General features: G+C 37.5%; 1 protein-coding gene across 2 annotated transcripts in view; it reads right to left on the reverse strand.

Annotated features, from left to right (window-relative positions):
* The window catches only part of Gpc5 (glypican 5), a 1,051,553-nt gene that overhangs the window by 841,309 nt on the left and 189,839 nt on the right, over positions 1 to 20,405 (reverse strand). For both annotated transcript variants that reach the window (XM_070002745.1, XM_070002746.1), the window contains exon 3: positions 19,547 to 20,241. In XM_070002745.1, the coding sequence (XP_069858846.1) occupies positions 19,547 to 20,241 (695 nt within the window). The remainder of the gene's footprint in view (positions 1 to 19,546; positions 20,242 to 20,405) is intronic.

Genomic DNA, 20,405 nt, shown 5'->3' on the forward strand with positions numbered 1-20,405 from the left:
ATGAACACCTTAAATCAATGTGGAAAGAACAAAGTATGGCAATCCTACGTGGACAGCGAAGGCATGGAGGCAGAGTGAGACTGCAAACAGTGGACATGAATTTGGTTATAAAGAAGAAGCTTTGACTCCAGTTTTCCAAATGGACTCTGGGAAGTTAAGCGTATTTTCCCTCATGTGATCACTGGGCTTTCTGAGTTTTTAAGCTGTGTGTGTTATACACCCCGGCTTTTTACTGTCAGAAAGAGAAGGCAACCACATTATAACACACCTCAATACTGAGATTTTGAGAAATAACAGAGAGGAAGGAAAATGGATTGAGAATCAAATTTTAAGAATAGACAGCATCGAAACAGTAATCTTGGCAGAGGCATCTAATAAAAATAACCATTTCATTTATCAGATGGAAGAATCCTCATTAGCATAGGTCAATATTTTTAAGCAACAATTAGAAAAAATTAAAAGGAGAGTAAGTCAATATGATCACATTTTCTTTTTTCACTGTTTGACCGCTGACATGGACAGAGATCCTTCCTGCATAGTGTCCACTACAAGTGCCCAATGTTGAAGCAAACGCTATCTGGCTTCAGCAGGTGTCCCCAACGCTCTAATTCCCTCCCTATGCCAGGATGTCTGTCACTCAGGTGTGACCTTAGAGAGATGTAAGGACTCCTTTGTACCTTTCCTCCCCACATTCTCCCAGCTCTCCTCATTTTCTCTAGGCTTCCAGATTCATCTTCCTAAAACTTACTTTTGACTACACTGCTTTTGCTAATTCTTCCAATTTCCTAGCATTTCCTGTGAGTTTACAGCTGGACCTCGAAATTCCTCAGTACTTCCCTATAACCAACTTATGTGTCAGTTAAATCGTGTTACTCTTTGGTTTCTAGAGTAGGGCACACTTTTTAGTGTCTGTTCTTTTTCTCTATTCTGCTTGCTGAAATATTACCAACTCTCCTGTTGTGTTAAAGTATTACCTGTGAAATTAAACTGCCCTTGATCTCTGAACTAGCATTTTGTTTGCACATCCCAAATAAGATGTATCATATACTAGTTTGGAGGAGCAGAAGAAATATTTTCTTTGTATTTATTTTTGATTGTGCTTAATACTTACCAATCATCTCTCCTTAAAACAGTAGATAGTTAATACAAATTGATTGAACATTCCTTCTCAACTGTGATTTCTTGGAAATAGTCAATTGATCATGCAAGAAACAATTTAAATACACCGTTCCATGCAGTATAGTGAAATGGCTTTGCTTACCACACTGAGTACCTAAGTTTTCTGACCATATTTTTTTTCCAGATGGACTGACCCAAAACATCATCCCCATGTATGAAAAATTATACTGTAAGAATTCTTAAAGAGACACTACTGATTAAGAAAAAATAATTTAAACATATTTAATAGACAAATGTACATTGTTTCAAATATTAGGAAAAATGACTAACAGTAGAAAAAATAAACCAAGGAAATGAATACATATCAACAGAAAAAAATAAAAGTACCCATCATAAGAAAGCTGATCAATCTCTTTACATAGATCAGAAATTAAGAATATAATCCCATTCATGGGACTAAAGAAAAGTTTAAACTGGCAGCTTCACATGTTAGAAAAGGCATGGGGAAGCAGATGATGACTTTGTTTTCCTTTGTTGTTTCTTTTTTTATCTCTAGATTACAGAATCCATCCTAATGGATTTAGAAAAATTTCCCCAATATTTCTGATGAGTATTACGTGCTTCAGTGTAGGTGAATAAGAAATACATAAAAATAGTGAGTGTAAACTAGAAGAAAAAACATCCAGACAGAATGTGTCTCAGATATAATTGCTCTTAACTATAGTAATAGACTAGATTTTTAAAGGTCAAGATAATGTTCAATCTTCGATTCCCACATTGTCCCACCTGGGAAAAATATAGTTCAACTGAAGGAACATGGAGTTTTCAAAATAATTTGGTTTCTGGAATGCATTCCCAGACCCCATGGGAATATTTATGTCGACCAATGATCCCTGTGTTGGCAAGATCATCACTGCCTATGCTACAGCTGCACTTGAAGATATGAGGCCAAACACTGAGCAATGTTACCTCCAACTTCTCCCAACAGTAATCTCCTTGTGGCCAAAGCCCAAGATCGCTGCTTCAGAAAGTCAAGTGTTATAAGAAAAACATCTTTCTCTATATATGTAGATACCCTATTTTTACCAATGTATATACTCCTACTTTACATATATATGCATATTAATTTTAAATAACAGATTATTAGAATTTTTGACACATGCACAGAGACAATCTGTAATACTCTCTAGGAGGTATAATTTTTTTTTTAAATTTTTTATTGTGAAAATACTGCCCAGAGGGGTTACAATTACACAGGCAAGGTAATGAGTACCTTTCTTATCAAGCATTGTTGCCTCCTCCTTTGTTTCCCCTTCTCATTCCTTCCCCTTACCCCCTCCATCCCCCCTACCCTGGCCCTCACCCAGCCAAAGTTGTAAAGTTCATTTTTCAACATAACGACTTGTACATCTCATTGTTTCAATGGGTCAACTTGTATCCCTATTTAAATGGTTTGTTTTTGCCCTTCCCCTCCACAAATTATACCAACATCAAATACAATGAAAGTAGGGGTTATATCGTGGGGGAAGGATATACAAAACAACAAAGAAATCATCTTATAAATATGTTAGAAACAATCACGAGAAAGAAAAAAAACATTTGAATACTTATCTTGGGGATCATTTCACCTAACATCAACTTATCTGACCTTTTCTGCTTGTCTCAGACATATACTAGTTATTGCAAATAAGGGAAACCATGGGACTTATGTTTCTTTTTTTTTTTTTTATAAATTTTATTTTATTTGAGAGCATACTGTTTTTAAATTAAAAAAATTATTCACCTAAGATATGGAACCAACCCAGATGCCCCTCGGTAGATGAATGGATCAAGAATATGTGTTATACACACACACACACACACACACACACACACACACACACACACACACACACACACACACACACACACACAAAATGGAATTCTACCTCTATCAGAAAGAATGACACTCATTTGTTAGGAAATGGAAAGACTTGGAAAAAATTGTATTAATAAGTGAAGTAAGCTAGGTGCAAAGAAACATAGGTCCCATGGTTTCCTTTATCTGCAATAACTAGTATATGTCTAGGACAAGCAGAAAAGGTCAAAAGCTATGTACATATAACCTTACAAGATGATGCCAAGATAGGGACACAAGAGGGTTTATCTTTGTTGCTGCTGTTTTCAATGTACTTATAATGTAGTATGTGATTTTTTGTTTCTTTTTTAATTTTTTAAATAAGTTTTTTATTGTGAAAATACTGTACAGAGGGGTTACAATAATCACACGAGCAAGGTAATGTGTACATTTCTTATCAAGCATTGTTGCCTCCTCCTTTGGTTTTCTCCTATCATCCCTTCCCTCCCACCTCTACAACTACATTCCCTCCTTCTTCCCCCTTCCCCCTTCCCCCTGCCTAAATAATAAAGTTCATTTTTTAATATAGTGTCTTGTACATTTCATTGTTGCAATGGATCAACCTGTATCCCTATGTAAACAATTTGCTTTTTCTCTTCCACTCAAACATCATTTGATGTTACACTGCTCCAACATCATTTGATGTTATATACCAACATCAAATACAGTGTAAACAGGGGTTATACCATGTGGGAGGGATATATAAAGCAACAAAAATTAGCAAGAAAGAAAAAACCACTTGGGTCCTTACCTTGGGGTTCATTCGCTTAACATCATCTTATCTGACCTTTTCTGCTTGTCTCAGATATATACTAGTTATTGCAAATAAGGGAAACCATGGGACCTATGTTTCTCTGGACCTGGCTTACTTCACTTAATACAATTTTTTCCAAGTCTTTCTATTTCCTAACAAATGGAGCAATGTCAGTCTTTCTGATGGAGGTACAGAATTCCATTGTGAATATGTACCACATTTTCTTGATCCATTCATCTACTGAGGGGCATGTGGGTTGGCTCCATATCTTAGCTATAGTAAATAATGCTGCAATAAACATAGTTGTGCTGGTAGCTTTAGTATGGTCTTGTTTGTGATCATTTGGGTAAATGCCCAAAAGTGGGATTGCTGAGTCATAGGGGAGCTCTATGTGGAGTCTTTTGAGGAACCTCCATACTGCTTTCCAAAGTGGCTGAACAAGTTTACACTCCCACCAACAATGAAGTAAGGTTCCCTTCTGTCCACATCCCCTCCAGCATCTGTTGTTATTAGAGTTCTTGATTATAGCCATTCTAACTGGGGTGAGGTGGTATCTTAATGTTGTTTTGATTTGCATTTCTTTCATGGCTAAAGAGGTTGAGCATTTCTTCATGTGTCTATTGGCCATTCTTATTTCCCTTCAGAGAAGTTTCCCTTTAAGCCTTTAGCCCACTTATTTATTGGGCAGTTGTTTCTTTGAGGATTTGTTGTTGGGGGCTTTAATTTTTTAATAAGTTTTTTATTGTGAAAATACTGTACAGAGGGGTTACAATCACATGAGCAAGGTAATGATTACATTTCTTATCAAGCATTGATAGTATAATCCCTGTTTTCACTGTATTTGATTCTGGGGCCCTGCTCTTGAATATACATTTTTCTAATATGGGGAGGGGAAGCGAAATAACAAAATGCTGAAACAAGGTTACAGGTTGACCCATTGTAACAATGAGATGTACAAGACACTATGTTGAAAACAAACTTTACAACTTTGTGCGGGGAGGGAGGAGTTGGGGATGTGGAGGAAAGGAGTGGTAGGGGAAAAACAAAGGAGGGGTAACAATGCTCAATACCTTACTCATGTAACTGTAACCCCTCTCTATACTATCTTTACAATAAAAATATATATTGCTTAAAAATTATGGAGTTTTGCTTTTCAAAGAATACCTATTAACATCTAAAAGAACATTAGTAAACTATAAAAGTAAACTATTTTTTAAAAAAATATAGTGCACAGGATGGGAGGATATGAAAGAATAGTAAAGGGAGTGGATTTGATCAAAGTACACTCTATATCTGTATAGATATACCACAGTGGATTTGCTTTGTAAAATTAGTACGCTAGTAAGTAAAAGAAATCCTTTGATATATTCTAGGGATTTTGTAAATGAGAGACTTATTTCCAGAAACTAACCAACATTTAAATTAGCAGGCCTCACTGTGCTGAAGCCCCTGAGGAGCTCTGGTTGCCCTAGAAACCAGTTAGCCTGTGAAATGGAGAAGCCTAATGCTTGCTGGTGGCATTTATGGGCCAAGAACCAGAAGAAGAAGGAAGGCCTAGTGTAGGGACACTCCCAGAACTATTTACAGTACATTGCATATACCACCTGGATTTATTTGCTTTTAGGTTTCATTACTTTGTCTCTTGACTTTATTTTCAATAACTGAGATGAATAAGATTTGTGCCTAGGCTTAAGATATAAATGTACATATAATATTAATAATGCCAGAGTTTAAAGGTAAATTGTCCATTTTTTAAAGAGATAGATTATCACAGTTGTCTTTCTGTGTGCTTATGAGAGAGATGAAATGTTTGTAATTTAAATTACACTGCAAAGCTACTAATGACTGAAATTAAATCAAATTCAGTGCATTAAATTAAAAAGTTTCTACTGCTAAGTTTGAGGTCTTCTCAGTTGAACAAATATCCTCAAATATTTAAACAGGCACTGAGAACAACAACAAAAAATAACAGCAACTTCTCTGGGCTTTTAGTCTTACTGCTAAGATGGACACGTACTCTTCAAAGCACCACAGGTTAAGTGCAATGGAGACAATACTCCCTGGATTTTAGTAGGTCTGTCTGTAACACACATGAGATAGAGATAGGTTGGGAGGTATGAAATGATGTCACTGAGAAGGAATAAGTGGGATCACTACCCAGAAATTTCCAGCCATGCAAAGGTCAAGGTGGAGACAAAAGACCAATTAGAGGGCACTTCAGATAATTCATGGTATATTATTTGAAAAATGGATATGCATTAAAGAACTCATGATAGGATTTAAACTTGAGACATACAATGCTAAGTATAATCAACAGACTTGTTCCTCCTCAAACCTGTAACTTCCTATCAAATATAAATAAATAATAACTATGTATCCAAAAATGCAATAATAAAAATGCAGGGTGACTAACATATTACCAAGTTTCCTTGTCTTTCCTTTTAAAGTTAAGGAAAATATTTCATAATTCTTCATAGAATTCTTCATATTGAGACCAAATCTGATAGTATTAGTTCTACCTAGATAAATGTGTAAGGGGGGATGGTCAGGGGACAGTCTATCTCATTCAGGAAAATATAACCAGTGAAGTTCAAGAAAGAGAAGTACCATCTAAAGCAACCACAACTAAGTCCAGTGTGATGAAAACGAAGAATGTAGAGGGCAAACTAGTTCTTAGAGTTCAGAGTGGGCAAAGCAATGAAGGACAGCCTGAAGCCTTCAGCTTTTAAGCCCAGCTCACTAGGCTAGATTATCAGTTGTCTTGCTGTGCTCTCATGAAATCTATGAAAATCTTTGGATGTAATCCATTTTATATTTTGCAAAGATCATTTTGACTTCTCTGTGGAGAATTGACTAGAAGTAGCAGAGAGGTTATGGAAAAGCAAGCATATACCAATTCCTACAGTGAGCCTACATGCCAAGGTAGAAAACAGGTAGTGTTTTCTAAAACACATAGAAAACATGTCTCAGTGTGCCTCAAACAGTGAAAGCACTCAATGTAACTTTGTCAACAACTTGAATGAGATCATTCTGTTTTTATCTGACCCCCAAAATTACTTAAAATGACAAAAATAGTTATTCTTTCAAGGTCTGACATTTTACATTTTTGAGGAACAAAACTTTTAATATAGGGGAAGTTTTTTTTTCTCTAAAGGACCTTTCAGCATTAAAAATAAATGTTTCTAAAGCCTTGTTTACTGTGCAATGGTGGATGACAAATGAAAAGACACATTGTTTCTCTAGAGTTCTCAATCTCTAAGGAAACAATATACGTTTTCAAAGACATAGAAAATTATTTACTGAAATGCTGTTTTTTCCATTAGTGAGTCAGTTTTCAAAACTATATTGTAATATACTGTAAATTTACAGAATGAATGTCATTGCTTTTAAAAATTATATTATTATATAATTTATGTACCATAAAATGTACCTTTCTGAACTGTGAGTATTAGTAAATTCACAGTTGTGCCTCCATCACCAGTGTCCAATTTTACAATACTTTGTTACACCCATCCCTCAATCTCTATTTTGCATTAAAAATAATTTTTCCATTTCCCTCTTTTGAATCTCTCTCTCCAACCTGAGACATGATTAAATTATTTTTGATATGCAAGTAGATTTGTTATTCTGGAATATTCATGTAATCCAATTTGCAGTCCCTTGAAAATGACTAGCTCCATACATAATGAATTGTGAGGCCTCTAGTTCAAGAGGCGCCAACTATCTATGTTTCTATGGAAAACAGAAACTCAGCAGAGCTCACATCCTAAAAACAAAACTCAAGCTATCTTTTTAATAAAAGGCCAAGAACCTCTATGACCACCTCTATCTTCATCAATCAATAATTTTATAGCCTTGATCCTGTGTTCATCACCCAAAGACACTTTCCATTGAGATCCTTAACTGGAGCCTCAGCTGTTTGAGGTCTGCTAAAATAAACCTTTCACAATTCAGAAGTGCTCAATTCATAGTGCATGTCCTCAAGGTCCAATCACATAACAGCATACACGGATGTTTCATTCCTTATTATTGCTGATAATAAACCATTGTATGGATGCAAGGCATTTATTTCATTTATCTATTCAGCAACTAATGGACATTTAGGTAGTTTGCATTTTTCAGCCATTATAAAAAAAATGCTGTGATGATCCCTATAATATCCTTTAGGGATATGCATATTGTATTATCTGCCATATATACATTGGCATGGAATTTTTGAGCCATATGGTAATTCTAAATTTAACATTTTGATAAAATGCCATGCCATCTTCCAAAGTGCCTCTACCATTTTGCACTCCCTCTAGCAGTGTAGGAATGCTCTGATTTTTCCACAGCTCAACAGCCGCTCTCTATTTTTATTATAGACATCCTACAGTGTATCAGTGCATACAGTGTTTTTTCATTGTTTCATGGTGATTTTGATTTGCATGAACCTAATGAATAATGATGTTGTACATCGTCAGACGCTTGCTGGCTATGTGTGGTTATTTATTGGAAAAACGTTTGTTTAAAACTCTTTTTTTAACCAGTACTGGCAATTGCATTGGTCCAGGCTTCCTCAGCTAGCACTGAACCACGTAAGCCACACTTCCAGACTGGATTTTTTTACTGGTTATTTTGAGGTGGAGCTTCCAGCTAGAGCTGGCCTCAAATAGATACCCTCTCTGCCTCATGTGTAACTAGGATCACAACAGTGGGTCAGAGAACCCAGTCCAAATGTTTTGTCTTGCAAGAATTGTCTAATTGTTCTAATCAGTGCATCATGTAAAGATTGCATCATATATGACAAAAATGTTTTAGATCTGATTTTTAAGACAATGTTTCCAGTACATCTGTGTTTTATCTTTAGTGTTGTGTTGCCAGATGCATTTTTTACTTAACAAGTCATTTAACTAATAAGTATTATTTATGGATTGCATTCTTCACTATTAATAATTAAAATTCTTCATTTTTTATTCTTGTTTTTTGTTTATTTTTGCTTTTTTGATAGTGTGGAGGTTTGAGTCAGGGCCTCATGCCTGCTAGGCTGTCACTCTATGACTTGAGCCACCCTTTACTAGCCCCTTTGTTGTTGTTGTTTATTTGAATCTGAGTCATGATTCAGCTATCTTAGCCTTCCCGCCATTGCTAAGATCACTCACAAGAGTGTGCTCCTGAGTTCCGTCTTCCCTCGTGGGGAAGAAGTCTCACTAATTTTTTTTTTTCCTTGTCAGTCAAGGGGCCTGAACTCTGGGCTTGGGCGCTGTCCCTCAGCTCTTGAGCTCAAGGCTAGTGCCTAACACTTGAGCCACAGCACCACTTCCAGCGTTTTCTACCTATGTGATGCTGAGGAATCGAACCCAGGGCCTTATGCTTGCAAGGCAAGTACTCAACCACTGAGCTAATTTCCCGGGGCTAATTTTTCTCACTGGGAATATTTTAGAATTGCAATCTTCCCACTCACAGTTTCCCATGTAGCTTGGGATACTGTGGGATGATGTGTTTGGGGAATTGGATCTTGCCTTCTGTTCAGGCTGACTTGTACCTCCATCACTGGATGACAAGCATACCACCATACCTAGATTTACAGGTGTAAGCCACTGGTTACTGGCTTTCTTCTTTGTGTTTTCATTTTCCATTTCTATGGTACTTTTTTCCCCTTTATTCTTCCTCTAGGGATAGTCACTCTCAGTTGACACACTGGGCCAAGTGAGCCCATACGTGGCTGGAGGGTATGAAGATGACATACAAACAGCTACACAATACACAGGAGATGCTGCAGGCAGAGGCGAACACCCACAACAAGGGCCATGAGTTTGAACACAGGAAATTTCTTCTTCTTTTATTGGATATAAGATAATCATTAGTAAGTAACTCAAGCTACCCAGGATAAAATATTATGCAGAAATAAACAATTATGAAAATCATTTAGACTTTTCGATTATCCTGTATTATGAAAATCTTATTCTCTGACTATCTCATGCAACAAACCAACTTCTCACCATCTAAAATATATGAACTGACTTTTAAAAAATTTAGTTTCTTTTCTCTTTCTTCTGCTTTCAAATCATAAAAATTCTATTTTATATCTTATCATTATCCCCTCTGGAATGTTATATTTGTAACATATTTGATAATGAATTCTAGTCATATTAGCATGGAAATCTGTTTAATGTAGAGGTCAAGACTTCCTTCAGTCAGATATGGTAGCCCATAGATAGTAATCCTAGCAATTCAGGGGGCAGAGATCAAGAGGAACATAGTTCAAGAATACCCCAGGCAGAAAGTTTGTGAGAGTCCCTCCACCCTCCCTCAACAAAATTCAACTAATAGCTGGATGTAGTAGTGTGTGATTCTATCCTATCTACACAAGACTTGAGATTAGAATATCACCTAAAAATAATAACTTGCAAAACCCTGTCTCAACAGAAAACTCTGGTCATGGTTGTATTTCTATCATCCATCAAGAAGCCTAAAATAGTCAAGCGCTGGTGGCTCATACCTGTAATCCTAGCGACTCAGGAGGCTGAGATCTGAGGATCACTATTGAAAGCCAGCCAGGGCAGGCAAGTCTGTGAGACTCTTATCCAATTAACCACTAGAAAATTGGAAGTGGCACTGTGGCTGAAATGGTAGAGCATTAGCTTTGAACTGAAGAGCTCAGGGACAGTGCCCAGGCCCTGAGTTCAAGCCCCACAACAGGAAAATAAGAAGACTAAAATGAACTGTGGAGGGAAAAACTGGGAGAGAATGGGGGAAGGGGTGACATGCATGATTTATGTAACTGAAATCCCTCTTTACAATAACAACACATTCTTAAAAAAAGAAATCAGAATCCTAAATAGGAGGATTGAGAAGCCAGGCCAAGACAGGCAAAAGCAAGATTCCATCACAAAAAATAACTGTATCAAAAAGAATTGGAGGTTTGGCATCTGCCTACTAAACATGAAGCCCTGAGTTCAAACCACAGTACTCCACACAGGAAAAAAAATCATTCAAACATTAACATGGATATCTTATTTTTATTGTTTTATACTTTTCAAATCACTTACTTGGGACTTATGTAATTTTAGCAAAGTTAAGGTAATAAGTATAATCTATTTTTCATTTTTGTAGTAGAATAAAACTGAATGGAAAAAGATAGGTGATATTTCTCAGTTAAAAATATTATATATACTACATCAAAGTAAGAACAATAGACTTTTAGACAGAGAGATTATTCTAGACAGTCAAAAATACTTAGATGTCTGAGGTCCACAAACCATTGTCTGTTAATTGGCATTAAACCATCCACAGAAATTCAGCCCATGAGCATCTTCACTGAAGAGCTAACAAGGAAGCCAGACATTCCCTAGATAAGAATGGATCACCAGGGGCTAGAAAGATGGCTCAGTGGTAGAGCGCTTGCCTTGGATGCATGAGGCCCTGGGTTTGATTCCTCAGCACCACATAAGCAAAAAGAAAAAAGCCGGAAGTGGCATTGTGGCTCAAGTGGTAGAGCGCTAGCCTTGAGCTGAAGAGTTGAGGGACAGCACCCAGGCCCAGAGTTCAGGCCCCATGACTGGACCCCAAAAAAATAAAATTAAATTTTAAAAAAAGACTGGATCACCAGTTTCTTCCTGAGCCCACGTCCTGAAGTATGTTCCCCACCTATCTCCATCTACTTTGTCTCATGCCTAGTCCTGTGCATTATTCCTTCACATGATCTATTTCCTGTTGTTGTTATGACTCATCAATATAGAACCACTGGCACAAACACAAATACATTATGCACAAATACAACCATTCTGGCATTCAACCCATGTAGACTCAATCTCTGCATTTCTATTGGCCTCAGTCTTTGAACTCACCTTGTAACTGTATTTTATAAATGTACTTTACAACTTTGGAGTGGGGGGGGGGTGAGATGGGAAGGGATGGTAAGGGAAAACAAAAGAGGAGGTAACAATGCTTGATAAGAAAGAAATGTACTCATTACCTTGCCCATGTAATTGTTACCCCTTTGTACGGTATTTTCACAAAAAAAAAAAAAAAAAAAAAAAAGCTAGAAGACAGAGAAAACTAATAAAAATAAGAGTAAGTGTAAAAAAAAAATAAATGCAGGGCTAATTAGAGAGTACTATAACATCAAGTTATTTAAAAAACAATATACTTACTTTTGAATAAAAATGGCAAATCAATAATATAATCTTATGGAAAATGAAAAAAATGTACAGAGACTTACCATAGACCTTCACCACATGTCAATAATAAGAAATCAGCTCTATTTCTGTCTCATTAAACTAGAAGATAAGCTTAGCAATATAATAGCCTTGCCTCAGAAACAATCCCACGTAGACAAAAGCTTCATTGAGAAGTAAAGAAGAATCCCGATAATATTTATGAGAAACTAGAAAAGTCAGGCCTTGTGTTATCAGTGCATTTGGACAGTTCAGTCATGTGCTTTAATGGGGAGTCAGGCATGAATTGGGGTGGGAGGGAGTGGTAGTTAAGTGAAATGACCTTTCCATCTCTATTCAACATAGAAACCACATCCATCCCAAGCAATGTAGTCTTTACTCTTTTGTTTGAAAGTGTTACTCAGATTATAATTTTTTCCAATGAGGTAAAAAAATGCCTCTAAAACAAATAATGTGCAGCTATAAAAATTTTGTTTAACTTTGTTATGAGGGGAAAATGGCCAATAATGTCGTTTGCAGGATTAATTACAAGAAATTAACATCACAATCCATAAAAACCTCAGAAACATTATTCTAATGATACATACATAAAATGCTAAATAATTTTAAGATAAATAAGAGCTTGAGGCATAGTTCAAGTGATAGAGAACTAACAGCCAGCTAGGGCATGGCCCTGAGTCCAAACCCCACTACTGCAAAATAAATAGATAAATAGATGAATAGACAGACAGACAGACAGACAGACAGACAGACAGACAGACAGACAGACAGACAGACAGATAGATAGATAGATAGATAGATAGATAGATAGATAGATAGATAGATAGATAGATAGATAGATAGATAATAGGGTTAGGTTCCTCTGTCAAAAGTCTCACTTGTGAAATTTAAAAGAGTAAAATATATAAAAGCCAAAAAGGGGCTGGGAAGGTGGCTCAGTGGTAGAGCGCTTGCCTTGCATGCATGAGGCCCTGGGTTCGATTCCTCAGCACCACATAAGCAGGAAAAAAAGCCAGAAGTGGCGCTGTGGCTCAAGTGGTAGAGTGCTAGCCTTGAGCTGAAGAGCTGAGGGACAGCGCCCAGGCTCAGAGTTCAGGCCCCACGACCAGACCCCCCCCACCAAAAAAAATAAAAAGTAGCATGGTGGTGGGTTGGCCACAGAATATAAAATTTCAGTTAGAAAAGAAGGATAATTTCTGAAGATCTACTGAATAGAATTGTGCCTATAACTAATAAGAATATATAGTCGAAAATTGCTAAAATAGTAGATGTTAAATGTTCTCACAAAAATAAGTAAATAAATAAAATTGGATGCTAGTGGCTCACGCCTATAAACCTAGCTACACCGGAGAGTGAGGTCTGAGTATTGATGTTCAAAGCAAGTCAGTGCAGGAAAGTCCATGAGACTCTGATCTCCAGTTAATCCCCAGAAAACCAGAAGTAGCACTGTTGCTCAAATTGGTAAAACACTAGGCTTAAACAAAAAAGAGTCAAGTAATGCATATCACAATCTTGGTTAGAAATCTAAAATAAGACATTAGTTTGTGATTCTATGAAACACTTATTTAAAATTAGTTAAGTTTGCTGTGTGCCAATGGCCAACACTTGTAATCCTAGCTACTCAGAAGGCTGAGATTTGAAGATTATGGTTCCAAGTCAGCCCACGCCAGAAAGTCCATGAGACTACAATCTCTAATTAAGTACCAAAAAGAGCTGAGAGTGAAGCTATGGCTTAAATTGTAGAGCATTAGTCATGAGCACAAAAGCAAAGGCACAGCACCTTATTCTGAGTTCAGGCCTCAGGACTGGTGAGAGGTCAGGTAAGGAATTATTTATGCTTGAATGTGTGTGTGTGTGTGTGTGTGTGTGTGTGTGTGTGTGTGTGTGTGTGTGTGTGTGCTGGAGTCTGAACTCAAGGCTTTGTGCTTACCAGGTATTGCTCAACTCATGCATCCATATTTATTGCTCTTGTTATTTTTGAGATGGATAGGGTCTCACCACTTATTTATATGCCCAGATGCCCATGATCTCAGCCTCCCACAGAATTGGGATAACACCTGCCAACCACAATTCCCTATTTTTTAATGGTTGAGATGAGTCTCATGAACTTTTGCCTGGGCTGTCCTCAAACCACCATCCTCCCATTTTTACCTCTCAAATATCTAGAAATGAAGTGTAAGATACCAGGGCCTAAGTCAGCGTTGTTTTATTTTCTATGTTTCTAAAGAATTTTGGATTTTTCTCATGGAGTACATAGGTGTTGAACTGGTTCACACTACCATCAATCATTTCAACCTCAGAAGTTCCATAGTGCCAAATTAAATTTACCTATTACCACCATTTCCCCACTCTGATGATCCTTTTGAGCAGAGGACTAATGTCTATAAAGTGAAGAGTATAATCAAGCAAGTGAAGCAAAATTAACTGACAAATGGCTAAAACACAGATCTATTTCAATGTACTGTAATATATTATCACCACCAATTCAGCCACCTCTGGAAAATAAGATCTTTATCACTAACTAGTACCCATAAGTCAAGTCAGTGAGCAAAATTTTTTTGAAATGATCTCTGCATGCCAGGAATGATAGCTTACTCCTGTAATCTCAGCTACTTGGGAAGTAGACAGGAAGGATTAGCACTGGACTGGTCTTGGCAAAATGTCTGAGGCCCTTCTTCAGGTGATATTTCACTGATATTCCAAACTCCAGTACTACCAACAATAAATAAGTAAACAAACAAATGCATGAATAAACAAAAACAAATAAATAAATACAGATCTTGTCATAGCAAGGTGAGTTGGGCTGGACAACCTTTCCATGAGCCAATTCAATGAGCTTTACTTTCAATAGACATTAAGCATTTTAAAAAAAATCTCATTTTTTTCTATGCTATTTCTATGATATATTTATTTTTCTTGCTACATTTAACTAAGGCGAACATGGAAGCAAAGAGAATAAGTAATGAAATGACCATAGAAAACTAGTAAATGTAGCAACTGATATAAAAACTTCTCTGAGAGGATAGTTTTTAATCCCTAGCCCTTTCAAATTCTGTTTCTGCTTTATTAATTATGTTTTTTACTTCATCCACAGGATAATTACAGAATTAAAAAATAGACTTTTGTTAAATAGCTATTGCTGTTTTTTTATTGTGAAAATACTGTACGGAGGGGTTACAATTACATGAGCAAGATAATGAGTACATTTCTTACCAAGCGTTGTTGCCTCCTCCTTTGTTTCCCCTTACCGTGCTTTTTTAAAAAAAAAAAAAAGTTTTCTATCTATAAGATATTTATAATTTTTCTCAAGCAAGTGGGAGCTTTTAAAATTTTTTTCAGTTGAAATTCATCCAACACAAATATGGTCTATCAAGTGCTTCTATGGATTTGTCTCAGTGGAAATATTTATTTGCTGAGGACAGGACTTAGTAGTAGTTGATCTCATATACTGCTCTGTAATGTGAGAAAGTCATTATTTCCTGGCTCTCTAGTAATTTATTTTGAATTTGTTAAATTCATCGATGTGTGAACTGGTTATCAAAGCTCAATAAACAACTTATAAATCACTTTGAAGTTGGCAGAAATAAATATTAATGAGTCAGTTTTCAAGGAATTTAGTCTGTTTGTTCTCCTTCCTTCTCCATAGTTAAAAAAAATAAGTAACTCAGTTGTTTTATTTGAAAAAGGAGCTACAATTTGTTAGTAACAATTCTCAAGATACTTATCAGAATATTTATGATCTGAAATCAGCTATCTGCTCTAAGGAAAAAATAATGTTCTTTGAAATCCACCAAAAGTTCCATGATAAAAGTGTGTAAAACTGATTCATAATACAAAGTCGATTCTAAAATATGAGACACTTAAGCTAGTCCTCTTCACTGCAGTCTTCCTGGGACTGGCCTTAGAATGAGGAAAGGAAAGAACAGGTTTGGAGGTATCTAACGCTTAAAATGGTCAGAAACTGACACTATCTCCCCTAACCCTCTTCCCTTTTTCACACATCAATAGAGGCTGCAGCAACTAGAGTAACTTGCCAGGGCCACTAAATCACTAGGAAACTCTAGGTTTTAAAATGTAGTTGAAGTTGGGTGTTAGTGGCTCACACCTGTAATCCTTGCTATTCAGGAGGCTGAGATCTGTTCAAAGCCAGCCCAGGCAGGAAAGTCTGTGAGATTCTTATCTCCAATAAACCACCAGTAAACCGGAAGTGGCCCTGTGGCTCAAGTGGTAGAGAGCTAGCCTTGAGCTGAAGAGCTAGGGACAGCGCCGCCCAGGCTGCCCAGGCCCAGAGTTCAAGCCCCACAACAGACAAAAAAACAAAATGTGGTTGTCTACAATTATCTCATGTTATTTTCTTTTTTGTTGTTGTTGTTTTATTTTTATTTTTTGCCCTGGGCTCTCCTACCCTCCCCCCACCAAAATCAGAATCAATAATCCACACCATCCATACCTCTGTTATTGTCTGAGATAGGGCTCACTATGTGAACTTGGGATCTTCCAATGTAGGCATCCAAATGCTAAGATTAAAAATACGTGCTCACCACACCCAGCATTAACAATTTAGCTGTTTTCTTTTTTCTGGTATTGGGATTTGAACTCAGAGAGCTCCCTTGATTGGTGCTCTATCACGCAGCCACACCTCCAATGCCTCTTTTTGTTAGTTATTTTGGAGATGGAATCATGTGAGGTTCTCTGCAAGGGTTGGTTTTGAGGCACCATTGTCCTCTATATCTCAGCCTCCGGCACAGCTAGGATTACAGGTGTGAACCATTGAGCATGTGTGTGTACCAGTACTGGGCATGAACTCAGGACCTTTCACTCTCCCTAAGCTTTTTCCCTCAAGGCTGGTGCTCTACCACCTGATCCACACTTCTTCTTTGGCTTTTTGTTGGTTAATTGGAGATAAGAGTCTCATGGACTTCCCTGCCAATCCTCGATCTTCAAACTGCAATCCTCGATCTCAGCCTCCTGGGTAGCTAGGATTACAGGTATGAGCCACTAGTGTTAGTTTAACTATCTTAATTGCTCTTTCCTGTTTTCTTTTTTCTTTTTCTCATTACACATGCTAGGAAATTCCTCTACCATGGAACCAAATCCCCACACCTGTTGTTGTTTTGAGCCAGCTCTTGTTAGATTGCTGCTCTCAAAACCGTTAGCCTCAAACCACATTGTCAGGCTGAGGTGTACCTGGCTAAACTCTTCAATGCATCCTTGAGTCAGCTTTATTTCCTAGGTTTCTTACCCCAGTACACCCTTATTCTAATGGCTGCACTCCAGAGCAACACATGCTTACCTCTCCCCACTCCCTTCCCACCTAAATTGTAAAGTTCATTTCCAACGTAGTGTCAAGTGAGTATCAATGCTGCATTAGTTCATCCTTTGTCCTGCTGTTTCTGTGGTTCCCCTTCCATAGATTGAATAAGCTTATATACAAGACAAATGGTACAGAAAACTAAAACAGAAAAAAAGTAAAAACTACATACAGGACAAAGTAAGAGCCTCTTGTTTTCAATTCTTGGAGTTCAGGAAGACACACTTCATTATCTATGATCTTATGCACTTAGCAATTGGGTTATTGAGATCCCCTTTTAGGAATAACATAGATATAGTCTAGTTCTTACAAATGAGAGAAACCATGCAACCTATGTTTCTTTGGGTCTGGCTAACTTCACTTAATATAATATTTTACAGGTCTTTCCATTTATTTATGAATGGGGTGATGTCATTCTTTCTGATGCAAGCATTGTGTATATATACTATATATATATATATATATGTATAAATATATATATATTTTTTGGCCAGTCTTCATACTTGAACTGTGGGCCTGTGCACTGTCCCTGAGCTCTTCAGCTCAAGGCTAGTGCTCTACCACTTGAGCCACACAGCACCAGTTCCGGCTTTTTCTGCTTATGTGGTGCTGAGGAATCGAACCCAGGGCCTCATGCATGCGAGGCAAGCATTCTAGCACTGCGCCACTTTCCTGCACCATATACTATGTCTTTTTGATCCATTCATCTACTGAGGAAGATCTGGGTTGGTTCCATACCTTAGCTACTCTACCCACATATATTAGAAAGCTCAAGATTTTAAACCATATCTTGTCATTGTCTCAGATTTTAGGTAGTATTCCTTTCTGGAGATATTTGGTATCTTGATATTGTCATTTTATACCTTGGGTCTAAATGCTTCTATCTATGGAACACCTGTGATCTCAGCAATCATCGTACTTCCATTTTGTTTCATTATATTTTACCAAGGTTTCACTCATATCTGATTTTCACAAAGGGATGAGAAAAACAAAAACTTTATTATATCAAAATGAGATCTTTACACACTGGAAAGGGACAGTCAGCTAGGTGCGGCCGGAAGTAGGCTTGAAACGCAGTTCACACTGAACTGCATCCTGGTTATTTGTCCTGTAGAGGGCGCCAATTCCACCTTGCATAAAGGCCACAAATAGTCTCACATGGACCTTTAAAAGTTTAACATAGTTTTTCAGGTCCAATTTCTATCAGGAATGGCAAAAGAGAAAAGTAACTGATATATAGAGCTTATGATGACAATTCTTATTAATTTATTAAGGAAGTGCCAAGAGAAGACAAAGTGTTGTTATTGCTGCTACAAAAGTATAAATTTAACCTAAAGAGGAATATTTAAGAGAATCAGAAGTAGCACAAATTCCTTCACTCAATGAGAAATGAGAACTATTATTGCAGGACCCTGAAAGTATGCTGTAAATGGCTCTGTGAGAATAGGAGAAAGAGAAAACATGTAACTTGCTTTGATTTCATTCAAAAAAAAAAAAAATCTCAGTAGCAGGCACCAGGTGGCTCAAGCTTATCATCATAGCTACTCAGGAGGCTAAGATCTGAGGATCACAGTTTAAAGCCAGACAGGGCAGGAAAGTCCTTGAGATTCTTATCTCCAATAAACTCAAAAAAGTCAGAAGTGGCTCTGTGGCTTAAGGGAAAGAGCCTTGAGTAAAAGAAACTCAGGGACCTGCCAAAAACAAAGCAAAAGAAAAAAAAAAAAAACAAAGCAAGAAAACACCTTGCTCTAGTAGAAATAAAAAGCAAGACCGTGATTTTTTAAAAAAAATCATCCCTGTGACAGAATATGAAGTTTCTGGAGAAATATTTCCAGTCCCAGGTTATCAGGTTTTAATTTGATGGATAGATAAGTGGCGTCTTTATTGTAAAGCTAAAAACCTTTCAAATTCTAACAATAATACCTCGAGTACTTTGCATATATGATACTTATCCCCCGCCTGCCCCCAGAAAAAGAACACCTCAGAGGTTGTACGTTGCCTTTCCTTTTTTGTGGCAACGAGGAGATTAAGGCTCAAAGAGTCTAGGAGATTTGCCTAGTTTCTTGCAGTCATTCATTGCTGATCACAGATTCGAGTCTATAACAGTCTCGATTTTAGCAGGACCCCTAGTCAGCTCCAGAAACTTACCATTTGAAAACCTATCAACTCGGTTGCTATCCTGCTCCCATTTCCTAAAACTCATTAGAATACTACAATGTTAAAGTGGTAAGGATGTAGTAATAACCAATTATATTTAGGCATTTCTCGTCTAATCTTCAGACAGGAAGTGTGGACCAGCTACCTACCTGTTCAGATAACTTTTGTCCATTGAGGTGAGCCTGCATCACAGCGTCATTGACGAGCAAGTGGAAGTTCAGGAGTACGTGTTCCACGTCGTAGGCTCCGTGCATGGCATCGGACAGCTCTTCCAGGGACCGGATGTACGCGTGCCAGTGTGGATTAAGCTCTGCCATGTGGGCCAAGCAGCCCCTGGCCACGTTCAGGCAGTATCCCATACAGGGTTTACTGAGACTCAGGCCCTGGCAGTGAGGGCAGTACTGCATCTTCAGGAGGGCTCTGCTGCACTCTTTGGAAAAGTGCAGATGGTCTGTGGTGTTGATGACTTCAATGGCCAGATTCAGTGCCTGCAGAAACGTGCGACTGGGCAGCAGTGACCTCCCCATCTGCCCCATGACTCTTTTGGGAACATTCCCGAATGGACTAACTTCTCGGCGGGCCATGCGGAGGCATTCGGAGTCTTCCAGGGAACTCTCAGTCACACTAGGGTTGATGAGATGGTTGTAAACCAGAGGAAAAAGGCTGTCGAAAAATCTGTTCACAAATTCCTCAAGATTAACATCTGCACCAAACAAATAGAGGCCTACATCAGTGAAGAATTCCTGAATGGAAACAACCACCTCTAAGGCCATGTTCCTATAGGTGTTGCAAAAAAGTATGCTTGTGTAATTTTCTGCTTGTTTGATGAGAGTTTCAAGGGTTTCTGTAACACAGCAAAGGCAAAAGTGTAAAAATGTTTAGTATTCATGTTTTTTTTTAAAATCATTCGTCTATCTGCTTCAAACAGTAAATGAATTTAATGCAACATAACCAAGCTAAAGATCTAAATCATAAGGCTCAGTCTATTCATCGTCATTTATTTTCCCA

Source organism: Dipodomys merriami, unplaced genomic scaffold (assembly GCF_024711535.1).
Source record: "Dipodomys merriami isolate MVZ:Mamm:240054 unplaced genomic scaffold, mDipMer1.0.p SCAF_6, whole genome shotgun sequence".
Taxonomy (NCBI): domain Eukaryota; kingdom Metazoa; phylum Chordata; class Mammalia; order Rodentia; family Heteromyidae; genus Dipodomys; species Dipodomys merriami.